The 23,149-nt window shown below is 51.1% G+C and overlaps 1 protein-coding gene across 1 annotated transcript; it reads left to right on the forward strand.

The window, feature by feature from the left end:
• The first annotated feature begins 1,591 nt into the window (after positions 1-1,591).
• Positions 1,592-23,149, forward strand: tbx15 (T-box transcription factor 15). The gene is made up of 8 exons (XM_029257709.1): positions 1,592-2,037; positions 7,673-7,892; positions 10,722-10,823; positions 14,497-14,668; positions 17,165-17,332; positions 18,961-19,025; positions 20,042-20,139; positions 21,173-23,149. The coding sequence occupies exons 1-8, from the start codon at positions 1,848-1,850 to the stop codon at positions 21,985-21,987; spliced, it is 1,830 nt and encodes a 609-aa protein (XP_029113542.1). The 5' UTR covers positions 1,592-1,847; the 3' UTR covers positions 21,988-23,149.

The raw sequence follows: 23,149 nt of genomic DNA on the forward strand, positions 1-23,149 counted from the left end.
AAATCACACTGAAGGGTATTTGTGAAATAAATGTGAGTCAGTTAAAAGTGTAACACACTGTGTGTGTGTGTGTGTGTGTGTGTGGGGGGGGGGGGGGGGGTCGCCGCAGGACCGAAATAACGTGGAAAATATGAAGGGAAAATGCAGCGAGACCCCCGAATACACGGACATTAATTCGCACATAGAGAACATTTTCATCTACAATATCTAGCGCGTCCGCGCTCGTGCCTGCACTTCCGGTCATCGTGTCCAAATTGTGTGGTTCGGCGACAGAGCGCGCGCTCCCGCTGTTTCCCCCGACACGTCCCGTCTTTATTGGTGTTTATAATTTCTGTAGAAATATTTTTTAATGTGCAAACGTGCCGATTTTAAAGATGCTGATGTCCTCAGTTAAACTTAGGACGCGCCAGTAATTATAATTTTATTATGACATCGCAAAGTTTAAATCTCTTTTCTGTAAACTGTGGCTAATTAAGGTGTGTAAATAACAGTGTAAATAACAGAGTAAAACCACGTCTTCCGATGTCTCCAGGCCTGGTGATTTTCCACCTCGTCGACGTAAAAAACAATTTATAACAACCGTTTCGGCGCGTAAACCTTTCGATACGTGTTGGCTTCGCTGTGTGTGTGCTTTACTGTGTTTCACTAGTTCATTTACTGTATTTTTAAATATAAACGAGAAGCACAGATTGAAATTAAACTATTTTATTGTTTGGCCTTCAGCTGTAGGAGTTGAAACCTCATCCTCACTGGTGCGCATCCCAGTGCTCATCCCAGTGCTCCCAGTAAAATAGAAACACATAGTGACCCGCAGTGACCCGCAGTGACCTACAGTGACCTACAGTGAGCTGCTCCAACTCTTCACTGTGCCTGAAGGTCACGCGGAGAATCTGTATGCATAACTTCCAAAAAGGGTTCCGAATATGTGACACATTAGACTACGATGGATTGATTGATTGGTTAATTGATTCACAAGTTGAATCACTGGCGCTGATCGAAACCACCTGCGTGAAACTTTTTTCATCACATATTTAATAATGCGACAATAATCCCAACGCCTGAGCCACGATTACTGTCAAAGAGGATTATGTATTTCCTCGAGTGGGTCTCAAACACAAATCTGTCCGGGTTCCACAGCTCTCTTTTCGCTGGCATTTATTCCGCTTTTACTGTGTTTAAAGTACTTCAGCGAATAAAAGAAAAAGGCAATAAATCAATTATATGTTAAGTCCACATTTTTTTTGCATGTTCGAGGACAATGAACCCCCACGCGTGTAGTATACCCTGAGTGGGTCGGAGGGGGGGGGACCCCACGCTCCACTTGAAGGTCCAGCTCCAGGTTCCAGCACCCCGAGTGTCTCATTTTCCTGCTGTCTGATTGGACGGCACGGTTTGGCTCGCTCTCTTTCCGCGTTTCCCATTGGACGCTGGAGACGTGACAGTGATGAGGGGGCGTGTCCTGCGAGCTTCGGAAAAACAAAAAAAAAACTTCTCCAGAAGTGGGTATCAATCAGAGAGACGGAGAGAGTGAAAGGAGCGCGAGACACAAGGAAGGGGAGACAAGGAGAGCAGGAGGAGGAGAAGGAGAAGAAGAAGAAGAAGAAGGAGAAGGAGAAGGAAGAGGAAGAGAGCGAGGAAGAGGAACCTCAGAAGGAAAGCCGTTACCCGGACCCCCCCCACAGCCACCCCGCCCCTCCGCTGCGCGATCATGGACCTCCGGTCGTGAACTTGGGAGAACGGGTCCTCGTGCCGGTCGCAGCGCGTGGGTCATGGTGGCCGAGCCGCCGCCGCGCGCCGCCCTGCTCTGATCCTGCGTGGCTCGAGGGAGCGGCTCCGCGCGCCGAGACATGAGTGACAGGAGGCGATCTGCCGCCGCTCTGAGCTCCAGAGCCCACGCGTTCTCCGTGGAAGCGCTCATCGGCTCGCACAAGAAGAGGAAGATCCGCGCCTGGGACGCCAAGGAGCTCGGCGTGTCCGTGGAGAGCCTGGCGGCGGACGGCGAGAGCGCGGCGGCGCACGGCCTCGACGTGGAGCCCGGTGGGTGCGCGCGAGCGAGCGAGCGAGCGAGCGAGGAGCGCGCAGCGTCCACTGCGTGTGTCCGCCGTGTTAGGGGGGAACCAGAGTAAACGGTGCGGCACAAATCATGGAGGACATAAAATAATAATAATAATAATTATTATAATTATTATTTAAAAAATACATATATATATATATATATATTATACTGGCGGTAGTATCACTACAGTATTTTGGAAAGTTTCCTGCTGCATTTACTTGCTGCATAATTTCTACAGCGCACCGAGCCAAAAGTTACGGGTTAAAAAAATGTGTAAAATTTCATTGTTTATTTTTTTAAAAAAAGATACTTCCTCGGGAGTCGATTCTGCATCGTATAGATTATGTACGTGTTGCATTATTTAATATGTTTAGGAAGATGGAAATGAAATGTCACGAAAGCGCCGTTACTGCGGTGCTTCACGGTTCGGCTTTTAACTTCTTAAAGTTCAGTTTGATCGCTGTGATCGTGCGATTCGCGGAAAGGACGTTGGTCGGTGGGACGTCGTGGATATTATTTCATATGAAACTGAAAATAAGAACATATGCCATGCATGGGAGCATGTGCATGATGTAAAATAAAGAGTCGTTCTTTTCTTCAGTAATATCACTTAATTATGTAATAAGCAGCTCGAATGGATTAATGTTCACTTGATGTATCAAGTGTGTAAATAGAGTAACGGCGGAGAAAACTGCAGAAAAAGATTTGAGCACTGAGACACCCTGGAGGGGGTTGGAGGGGGGGGGTCGGGTCGGGTCGGGTCGGGTCGCACCCGGGTCTGGGTTCCTAACACAGGACGACAAACGAACGAAACGAGACCTGATCGTGTTTCCTCTCCGTCCTTCACCGCTGCACGTGACCTTATGTTATGGTGTGTAAAAGGTGACATTCTGTTGTCCCGCTGGGCGCGCGCGCGCGTGTGTGTGTGTGCGCGCGCGCTCTGAAAGATCACATTTACATGATCCATGTTATATTCAAATACATCTCTGAATGTGTGTCTTTGTGATTTGTGATGTAAAGCGCACGAAGCCACATGTACACTTCCAATCAATGTCGAGTATGTGAAATGTACCACGGTAAACGCTCCCTGTGCGGTAATAATGAGCGAGCGGTAGGCCCGTCCTCGGCAGCACGACCGAAATGTCTCATATGCAGTAATGCAATATGACGGGAGGAGTTATATGTCTGTAATGCGTCGAACCTCTCGAAAGAAGTGAGAAAAATATAATAAATATAATGGAAGTATTTCTATTTGAGATCCCGTTCACGAACAATAATATATTTTCTCTGTAAAAGTAAGAACACTGGTAAAAACATTGTGCTTAGCGTGTTGGGCCTATTGCACGTTGTGGGACAGAAATATTAAAACTGCGTTAGGATAACAATAATAATTAGGAATAAAAAATAACAGTAACGGGAATCTTAACGACGAACAATTTTATCTAACTCTTCTGAACGTTATATTTATTTTATTAACTCAGTCGTCTTCAGTATTTGTTGGAAAAAAATAAAATGAAAATTGACATTTTCATCAAATAACGCACAATATAGCAATATTGTAACGGGTGTTTAACAATATTAATTCAATTAATTAATTTGACAGATTTATTCTTGAATTTGAAAATCCCAAAATATTATCAGGCTCGCTACATTAAAATCAGAAGAACACAATTAAAAAAAAAAAAAAAAACAGTTTACCATTCGGTTTGTTTACTTAAATTTCGACTATAAAACGAGCTGTAAAATAAAACCCATCTGGAAACAACGTTTCGCTCTGCGCTCCTCTGGCAAAAACGACCCCCTCGAATCAGCGCCCAAATCACGGATGACCCCGTTTTTTCGCCTTTCAAATGTCCAGTAAGAGGGACTGGCGGGATTGTTTTGCGGCACGTGTCACTATTTAGGAGACGTATTCTTCTATTAAGTATTATTACCAATAATAATTCGTGTTGTTATTAATAAGGAACAGTAAAAACTGGACACTTGGCCCGGAAGAGGCGAGTCGCGTGTGACCTTCTCACCTCCTGAAGCGCGTTTTAATCCGTTATTGATAATTTATCGATAATGATCATGCTCAAAATCTACACTTTCCGTCTGACTGGCCGGACCGCGGCGACCGCGATCGGTTCGTTTCTAAACCGCTCCGCTCAGAACCGCGTTTTAATTTGAGTGAGAAACGCGACGCGCGCGACTCAATTGCAAACTGCGCCCCTTCTTTCAATGATGCTCATCAGCGGAGCCGCCGAACGGAAGGTGTGTGTGTGTGTGTGTGTGTGTGTTTCCCACGAGCGCCTGAGCTCTTGGAATAAAGCGCATCAATCACTGCTGCTGTGACAGTCTGATAAATTGTATCACGCGTCAAATACAGTCATAGAGGATATTAAACCTAATTCACCCGGTTTTACTAGGTCACTCTTTCTTACTACAGCATCTCTGCAGGACGAAAGGACTTTTGTTGAGAAGTTCGGAGTTGCGCTGGAATCTCTGCCTCGCGCCGCTGGAAACGTGTTTCCGTCCGTCATCATGTGTGTAGCGTGTTGTACACACACACACACACACTGTGTATACACGTCGTACACGCGCGGGTGCCCTTTTTTCTGTGTTTTTTTTTTTTATCGCGGGCGTGTGTGTGTGTGTGTGTGTGTGCGTGCGTGTGCGCGCGCCGCAGTGGGGAGAAACACCGTTCACTGGAGAAACACGAAACACCGCTGCGTGAGAAACGCGATGAAAACCGAACGCGGCTTCGCTTCATTGAACGTCGATTTGGTCTCGCGGGCGAAATCATCTCTACACACGAGTCGATACATTAATTTTTCCGAACAAAGTTACTTTTTTCACAGGGAGCCCAACTGCATAGTTTAGTGCTTCATACAGGAAATATTGCGCGAGTTATGAGTCCAGCGAATTATTTAAAGCGGCGCACGCGCAAAGTGACAGGTTACCTTTATAATTAAGTGTAATTAAGCGCGAGCCACGAGTCAGAGGTTTGTACTCTATTCACTACGGTTCTTTATGGAACATTTTTTAATAGACCATAAAACGGCCGTAAAATATGGAAAGGTACCATTTTAAGGCACGCTAATCTGGAGAGAATTTTATGTGAAATGTGCAGGTTTAATAAATTATCTTTAACTCCTTATGCGCCTTGACCCTCAATTCCCACACGTGCACGCGCCGAGCTCCACAAAGGAGGCGCTTTCTCCGTTCCTCGTGCACGCGCCCTTCGCGCGCCTGACTGCGAGAGATGAACTGGCCCACAGTGTGTGTGTGTGTGTGTGTGTGTGTGTGTGTGTGTGTCACGCGCACGTGGACACAAACCGCCCGCCCTCTTTAGAAATATGGTACACACACACACACACACACACATCTTCAGAACCGCTTGTCCCATACGGGGTCACGGGGAACCGGAGCCAACCCGGCAACACAGGGCATAACGCCGGAGGGGGAGGGGATACACCCAGGACGGGACGCCAGTCCATCGCAAGGCACCCCAAGCGGGACTCGAACCCCAGACCCACCGGAGAGTAGGACCGTGGTCCAACCCACCGCGCCACCGCACCCCCGAAATATGGTACAGTATAATAAAATAAATAAATTCCCTCGGCGGTCTCTGAGCTGTCCTGTGTCCTGCGTCCTCTCTCTTGGGAAGACACGTCTCGAGGGACTGATGGACACCCCAGAAGGGGGGGCCGTTACCCTGGTAACCCCTCAGTCAGTCAGTCAGTCCATCCATCCATCAATGACTCAATCAATCAATCAAGTTGAACTTTCTCTGAGACATGCTGTGTTGGACATATTTTCCAAAAAGCTTCAAAACGCAGAAGGTAACCCCCCCCCCCCCACCCTCACCCGGCTCTGTGGGTAAAGAGGGTATTATCCCGTGTAAAAACGCAGTCAGCCAGTCCAGCGCATTAAACGGCGGTTCATTTAAGTGTCTCGCGGGCTCACCGGATACGAAATTGTCAGAAGAGCCGCTCGGGGTTTGGAGCGAACAACCTGCTGCGTTCCGGGTCGCTCCCTCGCGCTCCCTTATGGATCATTTTACCACAGTTTTTATGCGCTTTGACTCGTGCAGCTCGCAGTGTCCTCGCAGTTTATAACGTGTACAGGAGGTGGGCTGCGGGGGGTCGGTGCTCCTTCCTGTAGATCCCGGTTCTGTACCCCCCACCCCCCCCAAATCCGCTCCACTTCACAAATCACATATTTGTTCTGTTCCAGATGCCGCAAACACTGCGGCTACAAATAGCTGTGAGGTTAAAAATTAATGACATGGGGGGCAGCAGCTGGGGTTAAATCCCAGCTTCCTGTAGCTGAGCACCCAGGGCTGAGTGGCCTGTGAATGTACCTGTGGCTGGAGCGAGGCCTGCAGTAGCCCCCTGTAGCCAACAGTGTCCAAGGAAGGAGGGTGTTGATGAGCTCACCTGTAGCCAACACCACAGAGCAGCAATATAACCCTGCGGAGGTCACCTGTAGCCAAGGTCTCCCAGGTGGTGGAGGAATCCAGCCTGAAAAAACTCTCCTCTTCCTGTCTCCTGTGCCCGACCCCCTCCCCCCTCCCCCCCACAGCGCCCACTATTATCCTACCGGGCTACAGGAAGGTATACAGGGGAGGTGTGAGGCGAGACCCAACCTCATACCGGCACAGCAGCTGTTAAACACGGGGCTACAGTCCTTTTACACTGTTATACGGTGTTAGCTGTATGACTAAGCTAGTGCACTTTCCATGACTGGTTGGTGGTGACCTGTGTGTGTGTGTGTGTGTGTGTGTGTGTGTATGTGTGTCGGTTGCGGGGAGGCCTAGGAGCTGAGACCCTGATGCAGAACACAGTGCTACTGACACACTGTGAACACAGTGAGTGGAAATAAAGGGTAAAATCGAGTGCTCGCGGACTGAGTGTGTAAATGTTCACCTTGTTTTTGAAACGCGGCCCTCTGTCGGACCCACGGGACGCGCGGACTCGGGTTCGAAACCTACCGCACACCTGCTCCTGTGCAGCCTCTGGCTTTATGCATTTTGTCACTGATGAGCGCTGCTTTCAAGTGCAATCGCGTGGACAAATCCCGGGTGGAAGCGCGTGGGAACGACCTCCAGCCAGAAGGCGCCACATGCGAATGAGGTTAAAACCCCACCGTCACGGTGACCGTGGTGTTCGTAGCCCCGGGCTTCATGGGATAAAATCGGCTGAAGTGAAGACCCGCGGACGGGGCAGGTGCTCAGTGCGGTGCCGAGGCGCGTGGACAGATGACCCGCGTGGCCAAACCGCGCTCACCACAGCGCGCCCTTCCACGTGTCCCTGTGCGCGTCACACAGCCGGCTTCCGAACGTCGGCCGTGGGCGTCGAACTTCACACTTTTTTTATGAAAGCGACAGGAGCGCGCGCAGGCAGAAGGGACACAGCGCGCAGCCTCTCTGTGCTTTGATTGCGTGTGTTTAACTCCGTGTGCGTACGTGTCCGTCTGCAGACACACGCACGCAAATGAAAAAATCAGTGCGATCAAATGCAAATGAGTGCGGCTCCGCGTGACCAAACCCTCACAAACACACACAACACACACAACACACGCAAGACAAACGTTTACACATTTCCCTAAACACACGTTTCTTTGTGTTCCCAGAGTCGGAGGCCAGCCCGGGCTCGGAGGGCGAGGTTCTCCCCGAGCGCTCCTCGTGCTCCTTCGCCTCGGCCCCGGAGCTGCCCCCCCCCGGCGCGTGCGACGCCACGCCGCCCTCGTCGCTCAGCTGCATGGAGGAGATCCAGGTGGAGCTGCAGTGCGCCGACCTGTGGAAGCGCTTCCACGAGATCGGCACCGAGATGATCATCACCAAGGCGGGCAGGTGAAGCGGGGGCGGGGGAGAGGGGGGGGGAGGCACGTGCCAGGTTCCAAGCCAAGGGTTACACGATCAATGAAGATGCTGCACAGCCCACTAGTCGGTTTAAACGAAATATTACACCAAATTTTTCACACCAAATCGGCGGGGTGTGCGCGTGTGTGTGCGCGTGTGTGTGCGCGCGTGTGTGTGTGTGTGTGTGTGTTTTTTTTTTGGGGAGGGTGACCTGTGTGTTTTCCACTCAGTTTCTGTGCGGATGAAGGTTCGCGGAGAGACATCCAGCGGTACAGTAAGAGTCCAGCTGTTTTCGGGACAAACTCTCACTGGATTCGGACACTCTGGCTCATAATGACACTATAATATATAACACACACACACACACACACACACACACACACACATTGTCTGAAGCCGCTTGTCCGGAGCGGGGTCGCGGCGAACCGGAGCCTAAACCGGCAATCTATAATATATATTGTTGTATTAAATATCTGCTTATTAATATATATATATACATGAATCTACTTAATAATAATAATAATAATAATAATAATACCAACAGAATGCCGAAATGTACGTGTTTTAATTTTATAGTATCAATAATGTAGAAAATACTCATCTGACACTTTTACTACAAAATAGTCCCATTACTGTACATTTTACATTTCTGCCTAAAACGGTAGATTATATAATGTATTAAAGCGTCGTTTTTTGACATTTTTCTAGAGTCAAGGGGATTTTAAAAGTATCGCAACGAGGCTAAATATGGAAATGTACAAAAGGGAACTTTATTCGCAGCGATGGAGAAGAGCGAAAGTCGCCCATAAAACAATAAAACACAATAATTTAATGGAAGAATAAAGTAAATGAGCTCAGGCTCGCGGAGCTGCTGTCCTTTGATCGCACTCAGCTTTACACTTTCTTTTTAAATGTCATCTTTCGTGTGTGGACTGAAAGTCTCTTTTATTCGAAAACGACAAATTGGAAAATAAAAAGGGGGGGGGGGGGGGGCGTGTAATCTTTTTATTTTATATTAATGCGCGACTCTTGAATTTGAACACACAACTGATGCTCTTTTTCCTCGTTTAAGCTCGTGACCGGCGTTGTTGTTGTTGTTGTTGTTATTATTATTATTATTATTATTATTAGTAGTAGTAGCATTATTATTATTATTATTATTATTAGAATCCCACTGAGCAACTCCGGCTCTGCGGTCTTTGATTGTTCATTAATTAATGATCGGTTTCCAAAATTCACAAATATATTTTCGAAGTTTAAACTCTTCAAGTTGTTGTTATTAAACGGATGACTTTTTCGTTTTGCTCTTATTATTTTATCTTTCGCAGGAGGTGAAATTAGTATGACTAATTTATTAGAACATTTTCTGTTTCTTTTTCAAGCCAGAAATGGAGAGAATATTAATATACGTTTGCTAATGTTTATTTTTGTTGTAATTCAGTTCAACAGTTTGTAGCCTTTCCGTTAATACATGAAACCCCAGTTATACCTTGAGCACCGGGCATCTACTGGAAACTTACACAACAATAATAATAATAATAATAATAATAATAATAATAGCACCAAATATTGTTTTATTATTATTTATATTATAATAACCAACTGGGGTGCTTTTGTTCCCCTCCATTCGTTCCAGTGTAATTACTTTTATATTCTATTTACACTGGTGAACTGTGGTGAACGCCCTTTAATTTCTTCCTCCATCGTAAGTCTTTTCCTTCACCAGAGAGCATTTATTACGCGTCTCCACTAATAATGAGCCCCTAAATTAAAAAAAAAGAGAAACGCCGCTCTTTTCATTATGGAGGGAAAGATTTATGGTATTTAATGGGAAAAAAAAACTCAGCTTTTTAATGGTACAGCGGGAGTGCGCTGGAAATGTGTGTGTGTGTGTGTGTGTGTGCGCGCGCGTGTGTGTGCGCGCGCGCGTGTGTGTGTGTAGTAACACTGTAGTGCTGCTGCGTTTCCACTTTATTTCCAGGCCGCTGCAAATTGCTGGAATCGCTCACAGTCAATTGGCTCCAGATTTAGTCACACAGCGCAGTTTCTCTTCCTTTTCTCACTTCACTTCACTGCAGTAAAACGGCGTCTTTACCCGCTGGAACTGCACTGACCCCCTATATCTCAATAATAATAATAATAATAATAATAATAATGACAGAACCTCCGCGTCTCCGCTCTGATTTTTCTCTTTCTGATTCATCACTTTTATATCTGCTCTCATTCTATATAAAACCAATAATTTTATACAGAGGACCAGATATGTACATAACATGGGTCGATGTTTGTGAAATTCTCATTTCTTTAAAGTTTTTTGTCTGGTTTTCACTGTGTTTTTACACCTTTATTACACTTTTTATACTTTTAATTTGAGCTTTTCCAGCGCACCTTCACAAACAGCCACTGACAGTGTGGGCGGGGTTCGAATCCCATTTTTACTAGTTTTTGGGAACACAGTTTAGTGGAGCCATCACAGGAACTCGGAAAGGTTATTAATAGGTTGTTGATAGGTCATTAATATGTTATTATCGATAGGCTATTAATAGGCGCTTCTGGGTAATACAGAAACTAACAACTATCGATGCGTCCCAGTCCGAGCGGAAGTAGAGCTGTGGGACTCGGGGGTTCAGCTGATTTCCACACACGGGGCTGCTGAGGACGGGACCCAGGTGTCCCCTGGCCCCACCGTCCAAGGTGCCCCCTGGCTCTGTCCTGCCGCCATCGGTCTCCATCCCTCCGAACTCCCGAGTCTGTCCTTCGCTTGCTTGTCCCCGTCACTGTGGACTGACCCCTTTTTTCCGCTCTTTCCCTTTGTTGCAGGAGGATGTTTCCTGCCATGAGGGTGAAGATCGTGGGCCTGGACCCCCACCAGCAGTACTACATAGCCATGGACATCGTGCCCGTGGACAACAAGAGATACAGGTGTGCGTTCCGTACGTCCCCTCGACCCTGCGAGAGACACATGGGTCCCTCATTGTTCTTCTAGTACCAGGCCTCGGTGCGTCACGCTGCTAGGATACCGTGGTAAAGAGTGACCGTAGCAGTAATTACTCCAGTCAGAGGTACCGGTTCTGACCTTTTCCATCAAGGAGACTTCTGGGTTTCTCTTGGATTTTGTCTTTCCTTGGTATCTGTTGTCCAAAATTCCCACCTGCTATTTTTTTGTTTTTTTTTTTTTTAAATTCTGCCATTGAACTAAAAAGATTTCTTAGTGTCAGAAATAAGAAGAAACATTGTGTTGGTTTTTCTCAAAATAAAAAATCTGCACAGCCTGAAATATGTTTTTAAATCGAGCAGCAAAGTGCGGAAGATGTATGTCCACCAGGCTGCGTGTCCAGTGCAGTGCAGCACGTGAATGTCGCCCTCTGCCACACACCACACCTTCCGGGTCGTTTACCATAGTTGTAATGGAGAGGTTGGGGGGGGGGGTGGTAAATCCTGGTAGTTTGTTTAAAGCAGCTGCAGGGTATTTGAATAATTTCACACCAAGGCCTTTGGACGGAGCCCATGGTGCGAAAGCAGAGTGTGAACGACTCCCCCCGACCCCCCCAACCGCCTGTGATCAAAGCACACGTGTGTTTTTCCAGCGAGGTGTTGCTGGAGGTACCGAATATTGCGAAAGAGAGAAAAAAAACAGCAACTTCCTTGTTCAAATGCGAATATAAACATGGATGTGGAACCAGCCTGAAAACTCTGGTTAAGCCAACCGGCCGTGACCCGCATAGCCAGGTAACATTTACCACATTTCGCTTTTACCCACGTTCAGATTTGTTGGAGATTTCAGCGGCTCTTTGGTTTCCCTTTGAATGGGAGGTCAGGATGAAAAATAGCCGAAAATTCTTCACGGCTCCCAGAATAAAGGCAGGAAACGAACGTAAGATGGTCTGAATTACCGCGGTGTGGTGCGGCGAGGTGAACGGCACCTCGGACACAGCAAAGCTGGTAAACAGTAACCTAATACAGGTAAAATGCGTTGTTTCCCCCCACTTGAATAAACATTCAATACATGTGGTGAAGGTGAACTTAATGAACGAGGCCCGTCTGGTACCGCAGGGACCAACGGTCACCAGCGCTTAGAGGCGGTGGTGCCGCTCTGAAAGACATCTGTATGGACCGGGACCGCGGGGGCGCGAGTCGGCACTTCTGATTGCGCAATGCCATGTGTTCATGTGTTCATATGTTCATATGTATGTATCTATGGAGATTGTGAGCCTTCGCTCCGCTTTCTCTTTGTTTGCCGAAACGGGTAGAATGAGGAAGATAAATAAAAGAATGTATTTTGGCCCCAGGTTGGTCACCCCAGCCTCTATTTCAAAGTCAGGGGCCTGTAATTTCGGTGACGCCCCCCCCCCCCTCCCCACATACAGCTTTCCAATCCAACCAATGAGCTGCGAGTCTGGGCTGCTGGTCTATTTTACCCTATTTTACGTTGTCCTCGAGTCGGGACTTTTTCCCTCACTGCTGCCTGTCCACGTCCATGACGCAGCTTCATCCCCTTTTCTGCACAGGTTCAGTGCTGATTGTCACATTTATTAATTTATTAATATTAACCTTTGGTGGGCTGGTAATCCATTGTGATCCGTGGGAAAAAAAAAATCACATTTATTAATTTAGCGGACGCTTTTTTTTTTTTTCAGAGCAACATTAAGCTACTTATGATCATTTTCCCATACACACAGCTGGGTAATTTTTACTGTAGCAGGCCTGGCTAAGTACGTTGGTGAAAGGTGGGATTTGAACCCACAACCTCCAAGCCACAATGCAGAAGTTCGAACCCCTACACAGCCTGTTGCGCCTGATGATGGGTGTTATTTTTTTTAACCTGGGGAGCTCAGATTTTTGAGGGACTCCAGCAAATGTGATGTGATCCAATTTCCAGCTGTTTTCTTGTGAAAGAGCCCTGATTTAAATTTTTTTAGTACATATTTTTAAATATTTATGGCAGACATGGAGAGGCTACTCCTCTCGGTCCTCTCTCTGCTGACCTGTCGGCTTTTGGCCGGTGCTGTTTCGCCCAAGACCCAGGAGCTCCACAGAGCGACAGGGATTAATAATTTCTGACATATTTCTGGCTCTCGTCTCTGTCCATCTGAATTTGCAGCTGGACCCCCCGTGCGGGTGAGTGGAGGTGGGGGTATGGGGGTCACGAACAGCCGCAGGACCCTCTCGGCTAAAGGCCCAACACAGCTGTCCGTATGAAACGTGTCGATGGTCTGGTGGAGTTGACCAGCAGAGGGGACAGTAACAAAGGGGGATCGTAAATAAGAGACATACGATATGCAAATGAAGTGGCGTTTGCCGCATCCTGCCCTGTTGCCGCTGGACTCGGAGGCATGCAGCTCGCCGTACGTGCTCCCTCGTGCTGTATCGGGCCCCTTCCCCGTGCGTGAGGCTCGCGTTTAATAAAGTCGAGGGGCAGAAGAGAGGAGACAGCAGTGAGCTCGCCGGGGTCCCCCGGTGGCCCTAAACGCCACGGAGACGAGCCCTTCGCGGTAAAACGGGCTTCCTCTCGCGGCCAGCTGGGCTCAGTTACGGAGGAAATAAAAGACGAAATGTACTCTGTGCCGGGGAAGGAACGAGCGACGCCATGAATCAAACGTCGCGCGGCTCTCTGACGGACACGGGTTCGAGGGGCCGACGCGAGGGCCGGCGCTTCCCGTCTTTAATCAAAAGTAGATCTTGAGGGCGAGGCCTTCAAAGGGAACCGTATTGGGAACCGAAAGTGCATGCAGGGTCTTGGAAGGCAAACGCACTTGTAAAAATTAAATTGGATATTTTCCTTGGGGGGAGGGGGGGCGTTCCCATAATGCACTGCAGCTGCTGCTCCTCCAGCGTCGCCGGATTGTGCGGCTTTCGCTCGCAGTCCCGTTCCGGAATTTACGAGCGAATTGGCATTTGTGGCCCGTGTCGGTCAAAAGCGGAACTTTCCTTCGCAGCCAGAATGTGTGCGACGTCGTCGTCATCTAGACCCACAGTGACACGTCCTCCTGCTTTCTTCTAGATCCTTCTCCGGGCTGCCCTTAAAGGAGCCGCCGGCCTCCCCGACGCTTCAGTCGGGAAGGAAGGGATCGTGACCGTGTCTCGGTGCTGCCTGCTCCTCTTTGGAACGTTAATACGCAAATCACAGTGGATGCCGCACACACACGCGCACACACACGCACGCACAGTCTAGGGGGGTGTCGCGTTCACTCCAGTCCTTATCAATCACGTTTTTGCCACATGGCAGATGCTTGAGAGATGAAAGGGCGCTAATCGAGTTTCCAGCTCTGTCTTGGGCTCCTTTAACACCCTTTAACGTGGAACGTGACCCCAAACAGCCCTGCAAACAGGAAACGGGCCCGAGGGGGCGGGGCGATAAGAGAGCGTACAGATGCCCCGCCTTCTTGCCCGTGTTCCAGAACATCTTATAAGATCCACTTCCTGCCGAAAGTCGGGAGAAATTTCTGTCCTCTTGTGGTGTGGGAGGGGTGAACAGCATGCAGCCCCCCCCGGTTCCACATGGTTTCTCTGTCCTTTCATTTGATTGGTTAGTCCTCCTTCCACTGTGCTTGATTGGTCAGCCTGTGATCCCTCCCCTTGTCTCTGATTGGCCCAGGTACGTGTACCACAGCTCCAAGTGGATGGTGGCCGGAAACGCCGACTCGCCCGTCCCGCCGCGCGTTTACATCCACCCCGACTCGCTGGCGTCCGGCGACACCTGGATGCGCCAGGTGGTCAGTTTCGACAAGCTGAAGCTCACCAACAACGAGCTGGACGACCAGGGACACGTGAGTGGGGCTGGACCGCGGTCTCCACCACCACACACACACACGCGCGCACACACACACTCCTTTGGAAACACACCTGTGACACACACACTTTTGGGTTGGCGTTCCAAACAATTTTACACGTTTCACGGCCTCCCTCTCACTTTCACACCTCTGCAGCTGTGCAACGCTCGTAAAGCCGGTCTCATTGACCGTGTGCCCGGTCGGTCCGGAGGGGTCCATCCTGTTGCCCCGCAGGATGGCCGCACCCCGTGACCCCCTGCGCCGCACTCGGCTCAGCGCAGCCGAATCAGCCGCGTTCCTGCGGAGAAGCACGGTGTTGTTGGTTCGGTCCCCGGCGTCTGAGTGCCGCTTTGGAAGGTCGCGACTCGGAGACGCTGTGTTTTCACACACATACACATGGCTGACGCTGATTTGCAGTGACAGGGAAAATATTGAAAAGCCAAAGGAAACAGCGGCATGTTCCGCTCACACACTTCTGTACGTTAAAGGCAGTTTAACGATGGAAAGAGCGTGTGGAGTTCGGTTGCTTCTCTTACTTACGGTCAAGTTACGGTCTTCAAAGATGTGAATGCGTTCCAGTTTATTTATTTCCTTTTAACAGGATGTCATTAATTGATGTGTTTGCCGGAGAGCGAAAATGACCTGTAATTACAGAGGCGGCCAACAGGTGGCAGTAAAGGGCGCCCGACGAGAGCGGAGCCGCCTTCGTTCACATCACTTCCACGGTGTTTACAGCTCGACACCAGTGTCCCTGAGTGTTGGGCGACCAGTGAGAACACGAGGAACGGCACACGCGACCGGTTGGTCAACAGGAGGAATTTGTGGACACGACACATTTTTGTCTTCGGTCATTTACGTTAGTTTTAATTTTCAGGTTTCTCTAAGGTCATGGAAATAATAAATATTGTCAAACAGTCTGTCTTTTAAAATTTATTGTAGCCGTATTTGAGGTTTTTATAGAACCTAACAGGCAAATAAATCAAAGGACATCAGTATTAGTGCTGAGTTCCAAAAAGCTGATATTCCATATTCCATAATTTTTTTTGAACGATCCTGCAGTTTCAATGTCGGCTCTTCTGGGCAAAGAACGTCAGACTTTGGAGTCAAATTCATGTGCAGAGGAGCTTCTGCTGTGGACCGTAGAGCGAAAAACGTTCCTTCGCCAAGGATCAACGGGTAACGGGCTTATGTTTCATAACTTAATGAGAAATGGAATTTGGGCTGCGGTTTGACAGAAATATAGAGGAGAGATCAGACTTTTATTGAAGTTTTTTTGGGGGGGGCGAGCGCTCGCCGTCCCGCAATAAACGTGTCATTTATGGAGAGGCGCCGCGGCGAGGGGTGTGATCCGGACGTTTTGCTCCTGGATGAGGCTGCGGGAGGTGCAGCCTGAGGAGAGCAGCACATGTAGATGAACATAATCGTAATAATACGTAATCGTAACCACTGGTGTCTTTTCTGAACCTTTCCTTGAAAGACTCTTTGGAGAGACGAAAAAAACGAGTTACAAACATCTTCTTGTCCCGCTCGTGGTTGTAAGTCGAGGAGTCGGTGGCTGTGACTCCACGAGGATTGCAGTGAAGGAGTGGAGTAAAGCAGGGCATTTTACTTTGAAACGTTGTTAAAATGTTAGTGGTGCGGAGCTCCTGTCCGGAGCCGTGTTCCTCCCCAGCTGTGGGGGTTTTTACTCTGTCTTACCCTGACCGTGAGGGTTTTACTCAACTTTACCATCTCTTACCCTGACCATGGTGGTACCCCATCGAGGGGAAGAGACTGACCAGGTCTTTCAGCCTTCTGGGGGAGTTTCTGTCTGGCAGGTTGTCCAGTAGGACCCCTTTGCCCCCCCCCCCAGGGCCCGTGCACTGTGGACACGGAGACGTGCTCAGCGGACCCGCGTCCCCGTGTGCTCTTCTCATGTGGAGACTCAGCCTCGGGTCACATGACACGTCACCAGGCCACTTCCTGTTTTATGTCGTCTCGCCACGAACCCCCCTGGGAGGCTCAGACGAGACTGGGTGGAGCTGTGTGTGAGGGTGCCCCCCCGCCCCTCCCGTTCCCACTTTAACTGGGCGTCGAATATGGCAGGCGGGAGCACAAGAGGGGGGCCGTGGGGGGGCCTCACACCGCACCGTCAAATATCCCAGAAATATTCCAGTAATGCGTTTCAAACCTGTTTTTGGGGGGTGGGGGGGCAGTGGCCTGTAATTAAATGCGGCCAGCTGGACAGAGGGGGGGTGCGACCCCCGCAGTCCCACCCTACCCACAAATGTTTGGTGTAGCAGGAGGTGAAAAGCAGTTGCGTATACACACACACACACACACTCCCCTTGACCAATGCAAACTTGGAGTTATTTCTATTCCTGACACTCCGTCTCTATGGCCTCTACTCGACACACAAACGGACACAAAGACACCCCCCGCCCCCCCGCCCGCCCGCCCCCGCGTACGTCGACACGCACAGCTGCTCACGCGCGCTCTCCCGTCCGGCCCCAGATCATCCTGCACTCCATGCACAAGTACCAGCCGCGCGTCCACGTCATCCGCAAGGACTTCAGCAGCGAGCTCTCGCCCACCAAGCCCATCCCCAGCGGAGACGGGGTCAAGACCTTCAGTTTCCCCGAGACGGTCTTCACCACAGTGACCGCCTACCAGAACCAGCAGGTCAGTCTGCGGTGCCTTAACCGCCTTCGGTGACTCCTCACATAACGACATACTTGGCGACACAACAAGGCGGCTGTAAAAATTGGCATCGTTCTGCTAAACAGCAGCATCCAATCAGATTTCTCCTGCCCGAGAGCAGTGTCCAATCAGACGCCTTCTGCCCAAGGGCAGTGTCCAATCGGAATCCATCTGATAGGCAGTTAGAGGTGTGCACTAGGTTTAACTCTGTCCAACAGCACTGTCCAACAAGGAATCTTCCTCATACTAGAGGTGTCCAATCAGAACTCTTCTCACCAACAGCATTGTCCAGTTACAAATATGCTGACCATAAGCAGCATCCAATCACAAGTCTCCTGCCTAGCAGCTCTGCCCAGTTGGAAGTCTTCAGCCAATAACCAGCTGGTGATGTCCAGTCAGTCTTTAGGGAAGGAGTGGGGTTCAGCTGAACTCTTCAGCCTATTACAGATGTCCAATCAGAAGCCTTCAGCTAAGTGATGTCCAATCAGAAGCATCCAGTCTATGAGAGGTGTCCAGTCAGGAGACATACATTTGCATTTATTCATTTAGCATACGCTCTTGTCCAAAGTGACGTACATCTCAGCAAAAGTACAATTTATGCATTACACTAAGGGAATGAGACATAGCTGCAGACATGAAAGTCTCAAGCAAACCTAGTTTGTTTCCTATCACTTGCTACACCAAGGTTCATCGTTCAAGTAGGTTTATAAGACACAGGATAGACAAATCCTGATACCCTCCCACCAATTTTTTTAAATTATAAGATACACAAATGAGCAGAACACACACACACACACGCACGCACGCACATTTTCTGAACCGCTCGTCAGGAACCGGAGCCTACCCGGCAACACAGGGCGTAAGGCCGGAGGGGGAGGGGACACACCCAGGACGGGACGCCAGTCCGTCGCAAGGCACCCCAAGCGGGACTCGAACCCCAGACCCACTGGAGAGCAGGACCTGGTCCAACCCACTGCGCCACCGCACCCCTCCATGAGCAGAACAATACCGGAGTAATGGCTGAATAAAGGTTGTATCCGGGGATGCTTCTGGAGTTACGATGCGTGAACAGTTACGCCGTAAATGAGCTGGAGAGATCTTGGGAGAAGTGGATCTGGAAAAGGTGGGTTTTCAGACCCTTCTTGAAAATAGAAAATAGAGTTTCCGCAGTTCTGAGTACCTTGCTCAAGGGTACTACAGCTGGAGGTGGGTCTCGAACCTGCGACCCTTAGGGCCAAAGGGAGCAGCTCTAATCACTACACTACCAGCTGCCCTCAACTTCAGTCCATGTTGACAGTGTGGGCAGCAGGGGGCGCAGCGCTTAGTGATCTTGCCTCATATTCAGATTTCAGCGTGAACGGCACGCGCGGTCGGCGAGAGACGGCACCGCGACAGCGTCCGACGCGCGGGGCGTCCAGCGGTCGGGGCTGCGGAGCCCCGGTGGACTCGATGATCCCCGCATCGGCGGTCGTCCGTCCGTTTTGTCCCCGTGTCGCCGTGTGCCGCCACGCGACCCAAGCGTTTCGGACGAGGGCGAAAGCGACCCTTTTAATACGCTTCTGTGCAAGCGTGCGTTTCCATAACGACGCCCTTCCTTTGTTTGTGTGTAGATCACTCGGCTGAAGATCGACCGCAACCCCTTCGCCAAAGGCTTCCGGGACTCGGGGAGGAACAGGTCGGCTTTGTGCGTGTGTGTGAGAGTGACAGCGAGAGAAACACGATGCATTAAAAGGATACAGATAAGGATGCACTGTATTTAATGGGTTATTTAGTTATATTTAATGAAGATATAGTAATTTATATATTATGTATTAATTTAATACATTTAAGAAATATTTTTTTTAAATATATAAATGACAAATGTGATATAAAAAGCGGCGGTGCAGTCGCTGCTCTAGTACTTCCAGCTACTGCCTTTGAATCCCACTGCTGCTGTGGTGCCAGTAAACGTGGTACTTACCTGGGCGGAGACAGTAAAAGTGACCCTTACACCCTTTTACCCGCTGACTCGGCACGGCCACTTTTACTGCATCAGTCCACGGTAAAATCGCAGTAAGACATTTTAAAGGTCTGCTTGGGACTTAATTCTTATGACAATTTTGTCAACTAGACTACAAAGTAATTTTTAAATCTTTGAATCCTGCACACGCAGACAGAAACATTACCGCGGTACCGAGGGTAGTAGTCGCTCTTTACTACATTTTGAGCTCCATAAATTTCACGGCTAATTGATGCTTCATCGGAGCCCTACGTAAATGTGAGCGCCGAGCGGAGGAGCGCGTGACGGGCCGACGGGCCTCCGACTCGTCTTTGTGTTTTACGCCTTTGCGCTTTGAAGGGCCTTTTTGGCTCCGGCTTCCGGAAGGTTCCCCCTCCGAAGCTGCCAGGCGCACTTGACTAATGATGCAGGAATGCGTCAGAAGCTGATTGGCTTGTCGCGGTAATGAGGCGGCGCGCCCGTGAGTTACGGCTCCCGGGAAACGGCAGCGGGAGCGCGGCTTGTCGGCCCTCCCCCCCCCCGGGGAGTAAATCAGGCGCGGGGGGGTCGGGGGGGCAAGTCGGGCCTTGAGATGAAACACAGCACAGATTTATGCTCTCTGCCGACTTCCGCTCACTGCCTCTCTCTCTCTCTCTCTCTCTGTGTCTCTGTGTCCCTCACACACACACACACACACACGCACACGCGCGCAGGACGGGGCTCGAAGCCATCATGGAGACGTACGCTTTCTGGAGGCCGCCGGTACGGACGCTGACCTTCGAGGACTTCACCAACATGCAGAAGCAGCAGGGTGGGTCTTCCCCGTTCGCCCCGCCCCTTCAACAGCTCAGCAGCCAATCAGGGTTTAGAATTCCGGTGCCGCGCTGAGCCGTGAAATGAAGTCACGGCCAGTTGACGTCGCCGGCGCCGGAGGACACGGACAGCGTCCCCCGTAGTCGCCCTTTTGCTCCGTCGCCCCCCCACGGCTGTTGGCGGCGCTTTCATCAGCTCAACATCTGTTTGTCATCAGCTTTTGCAAACAAATGAGATGTTAATTAAGCTCCGCCCCCCAGTGCGGTCGAACCCGGCGCAGCCTCTTTCATGGCTTTGAATTTGAGCGGCTGCCCTGGGAGGAGGGGCTCCGTGACCCCCTGCTGCTGCAGCCTGGTCCCGTGGTGTTTGGTGTGAATAGAAGTGTGTTGCTCAGTCCAGCAGGGGGCAGAGCAGTTAAATGTGGCACAGGGTCCTCAAGGGTCCTCAAGGGTCCTGGAGGTCCGTTCTAGAAGTTTCTGTCCACCACGTTACTACTCCGGTCTTCAGGGTGAAGTGTTTCCGGAGCAAATTTAAACCGTTTTCCTTGTTTCGGGGCAGATCGGACAACAGTTCAGCTGCTTGGTGACTTTATTTACCCCGGTAAAGTGAGCAGGGGGCTCAGCGGTTAGAGCTGCTGCCTCACACTCAGGCAACGGGTTCGAACCCTCCTCCTGCTGCGGTTCCCTTCGCTGAAAGACTTACCCTGCACTGATACAGTAAACATTACCCTGCTGTATAAATGGGTAAATCAGCGTAAGTAGAGAAGTAGACGTACAAATTAATGAGTGAAAGAATAAATGAATATAAGTGACATGTAAATATAATGCAGGCTGGACAAGAGTTGTGCTTACAGTGTACGGCTGATGCACGATGGGAAGATCCCCTGCATTGCGTGCGACGAAATGTGATCCGTGTCCTCGGCACATGCTGACTGCCGTGCGTGCGTGTGTTCGTGCGGGCGCGGCGCGCGCTCTCGTCCCCTCCCACACAGCGACGCTCACTGCGGCCGCCTTGTCTCCCCGTGTGTCCAGGAAGCAGCACCGGCACGTCCCCCAGCACCTCCAGCACCGGCACTCCCTCCCCGTCAGGCCCCGCCCACCTGCTCTCGCCCTCCTGCTCCCCGCCCACCTTCCACCTGGCGGCCAACACGTTCAACGTGGGCTGTCGCGAGAGCCAGCTGTGCGGCCTGGGCCTGAGCGAGTACCCGGCGTGCGCCCGCGCCAACATGGCCGCCCTGCAGGGCTACGCCGGATTGGCCGACAACTCGTACGGGCGCCTGCAGGCGGGGGGCGCCGTCGCTTCCGGCCAGCCGTCCGAGCCGCCCTTCCTGCCCCAGAGGACTCCGTCGCTGCTCGCCGCGGGGATGCCGACCGGCGCCCACTCTTCGCTGCCGGGCGGCGCCGCCGGCACCGGGGGCACCAAAGTGGACGCGTACGGCGGTCAGCTGGGCTCCTTCCCCTCCTCCCAGCTGCAGTACGTGATGCAGACGGGGGGCGGCTCCGGCTCCGCCCCCTCCTCCTCGTGCTCTTCCTCGGCCGCGTCCGCCTCCTCCCACATGTTTGGCGGCGGGGGGCACCACGTGCAGCAGGGGTCCTACAACGCGTTCCCGCTCCCCGGCCATTACAACCTGTACGGATACAACTTCCCGGCGTCCCCGCGGCTCGGCCCCGCCCAGGAGAAGCTGTCCCCCGCGGCGTCCGGCGCCTTCGGCGAACGTCAGTACCTGTCCAACAGCGTGGACGGCGTGCACATGATCGGCGGTACTGCCGGCGTCCAGCAGGGCGGCGCTCAGTGCGACGGGCGTCCCTACGGACCCTCGTCCCAGATGTCGGTGCACATGGTGTAGGACGGGCCGGCGAATCGCCGACGGCGCCGGTGCCCCGTGGCCTTCCCAGTTCCGCCTTCTGTGCTCAGACGAGAGGACGTTGACATGATTTTGAGACCGAGTCGTGTTGTTTGTCCACGAAGGGGCGCTGTGCAAAAATATTATAGGGATGTGTGAGTGGACTCGACACACTTTAATACTCCTCTGTGGACATTTGAAACGTGTTAAACAAAGAAAATGGACAGTCGTGTTATTTAAGCGCCTTGTGGGAGTGGCGTCCCCATGGGTGGACAGCGCTGAGCTTACATCTCCCCTCTCTGGCGCTGCCTCCGAGGGGGAGGTTTGCTAAGGGCTCATGGGAGGGATGGACACGTCCAGCTCACGAGAAGCGCTGGACATTTTACCCCAAGAGTTGTCCTTAAACAGATTCCTTAAACAGGGGACGAAGGAGAGCCAGAACGGACAGTCCTCAGGCTGGACAATGCCCAGAATGGACGGCACCCGGGCTGGACACCCAGCCAACAGAGCCGAAGGAGACCCTCCTGCTGCGGTTAAACACTCTCATATCAGCTCAGAACTCGAGTGTCTTCATTGGACGTTGCGTTGGGACAGTTACGGTGACGCCACGAGTTCGGACCCCTTCTGCTCTCGGCAGCAGCCGTGTCTGTCAAAGGGCGCAGGAATTCCGGGCAAGGAGAGGTGGACGGACGGCACGGACGTACTCGGCGATGGAAATCCCGAATGTGGGTGGACGCGGGTGGAAGAGGGAGAGAGACTCCGAGAAGCGGGACGCCGGTGGACGAGGAGGACGGCGGAGGGAGCGGAGGCCCGCGGCCGCTTTCCGGATTGTTCCGAGCGCGGCCGAAGGCCGCCGGGTCGCGGACGCGCAGAGCGGGGAAGACGAGCGGAAGGACGAACCGCGGCGCCGCTGCGCGCCGGTGCCGATGAGGCCTGGGGGTGACGGTTACCGTATGTTTTCGTGTGTTCACCGTGTTTCACTGTGTTTCACTGCGTTTCATGTGTATAGCGACGATGCGACTATAAGAGTGTGACGGGCCGGCGAGGAGCGTGCACAACTTGGCAGCAGGTCAGGCTGGAGAAGGGGGTGTGTTGTGTTCTGTAGAAAGGCCCGACGGAAGTGTACATACAGGTGCCAAGCACTAAAAAGCTCAATAAACATTTT

The sequence above is a fragment of the Scleropages formosus genome, chromosome 14 (genome assembly GCF_900964775.1).
Source record: "Scleropages formosus chromosome 14, fSclFor1.1, whole genome shotgun sequence".
NCBI lineage: Eukaryota > Metazoa > Chordata > Actinopteri > Osteoglossiformes > Osteoglossidae > Scleropages > Scleropages formosus.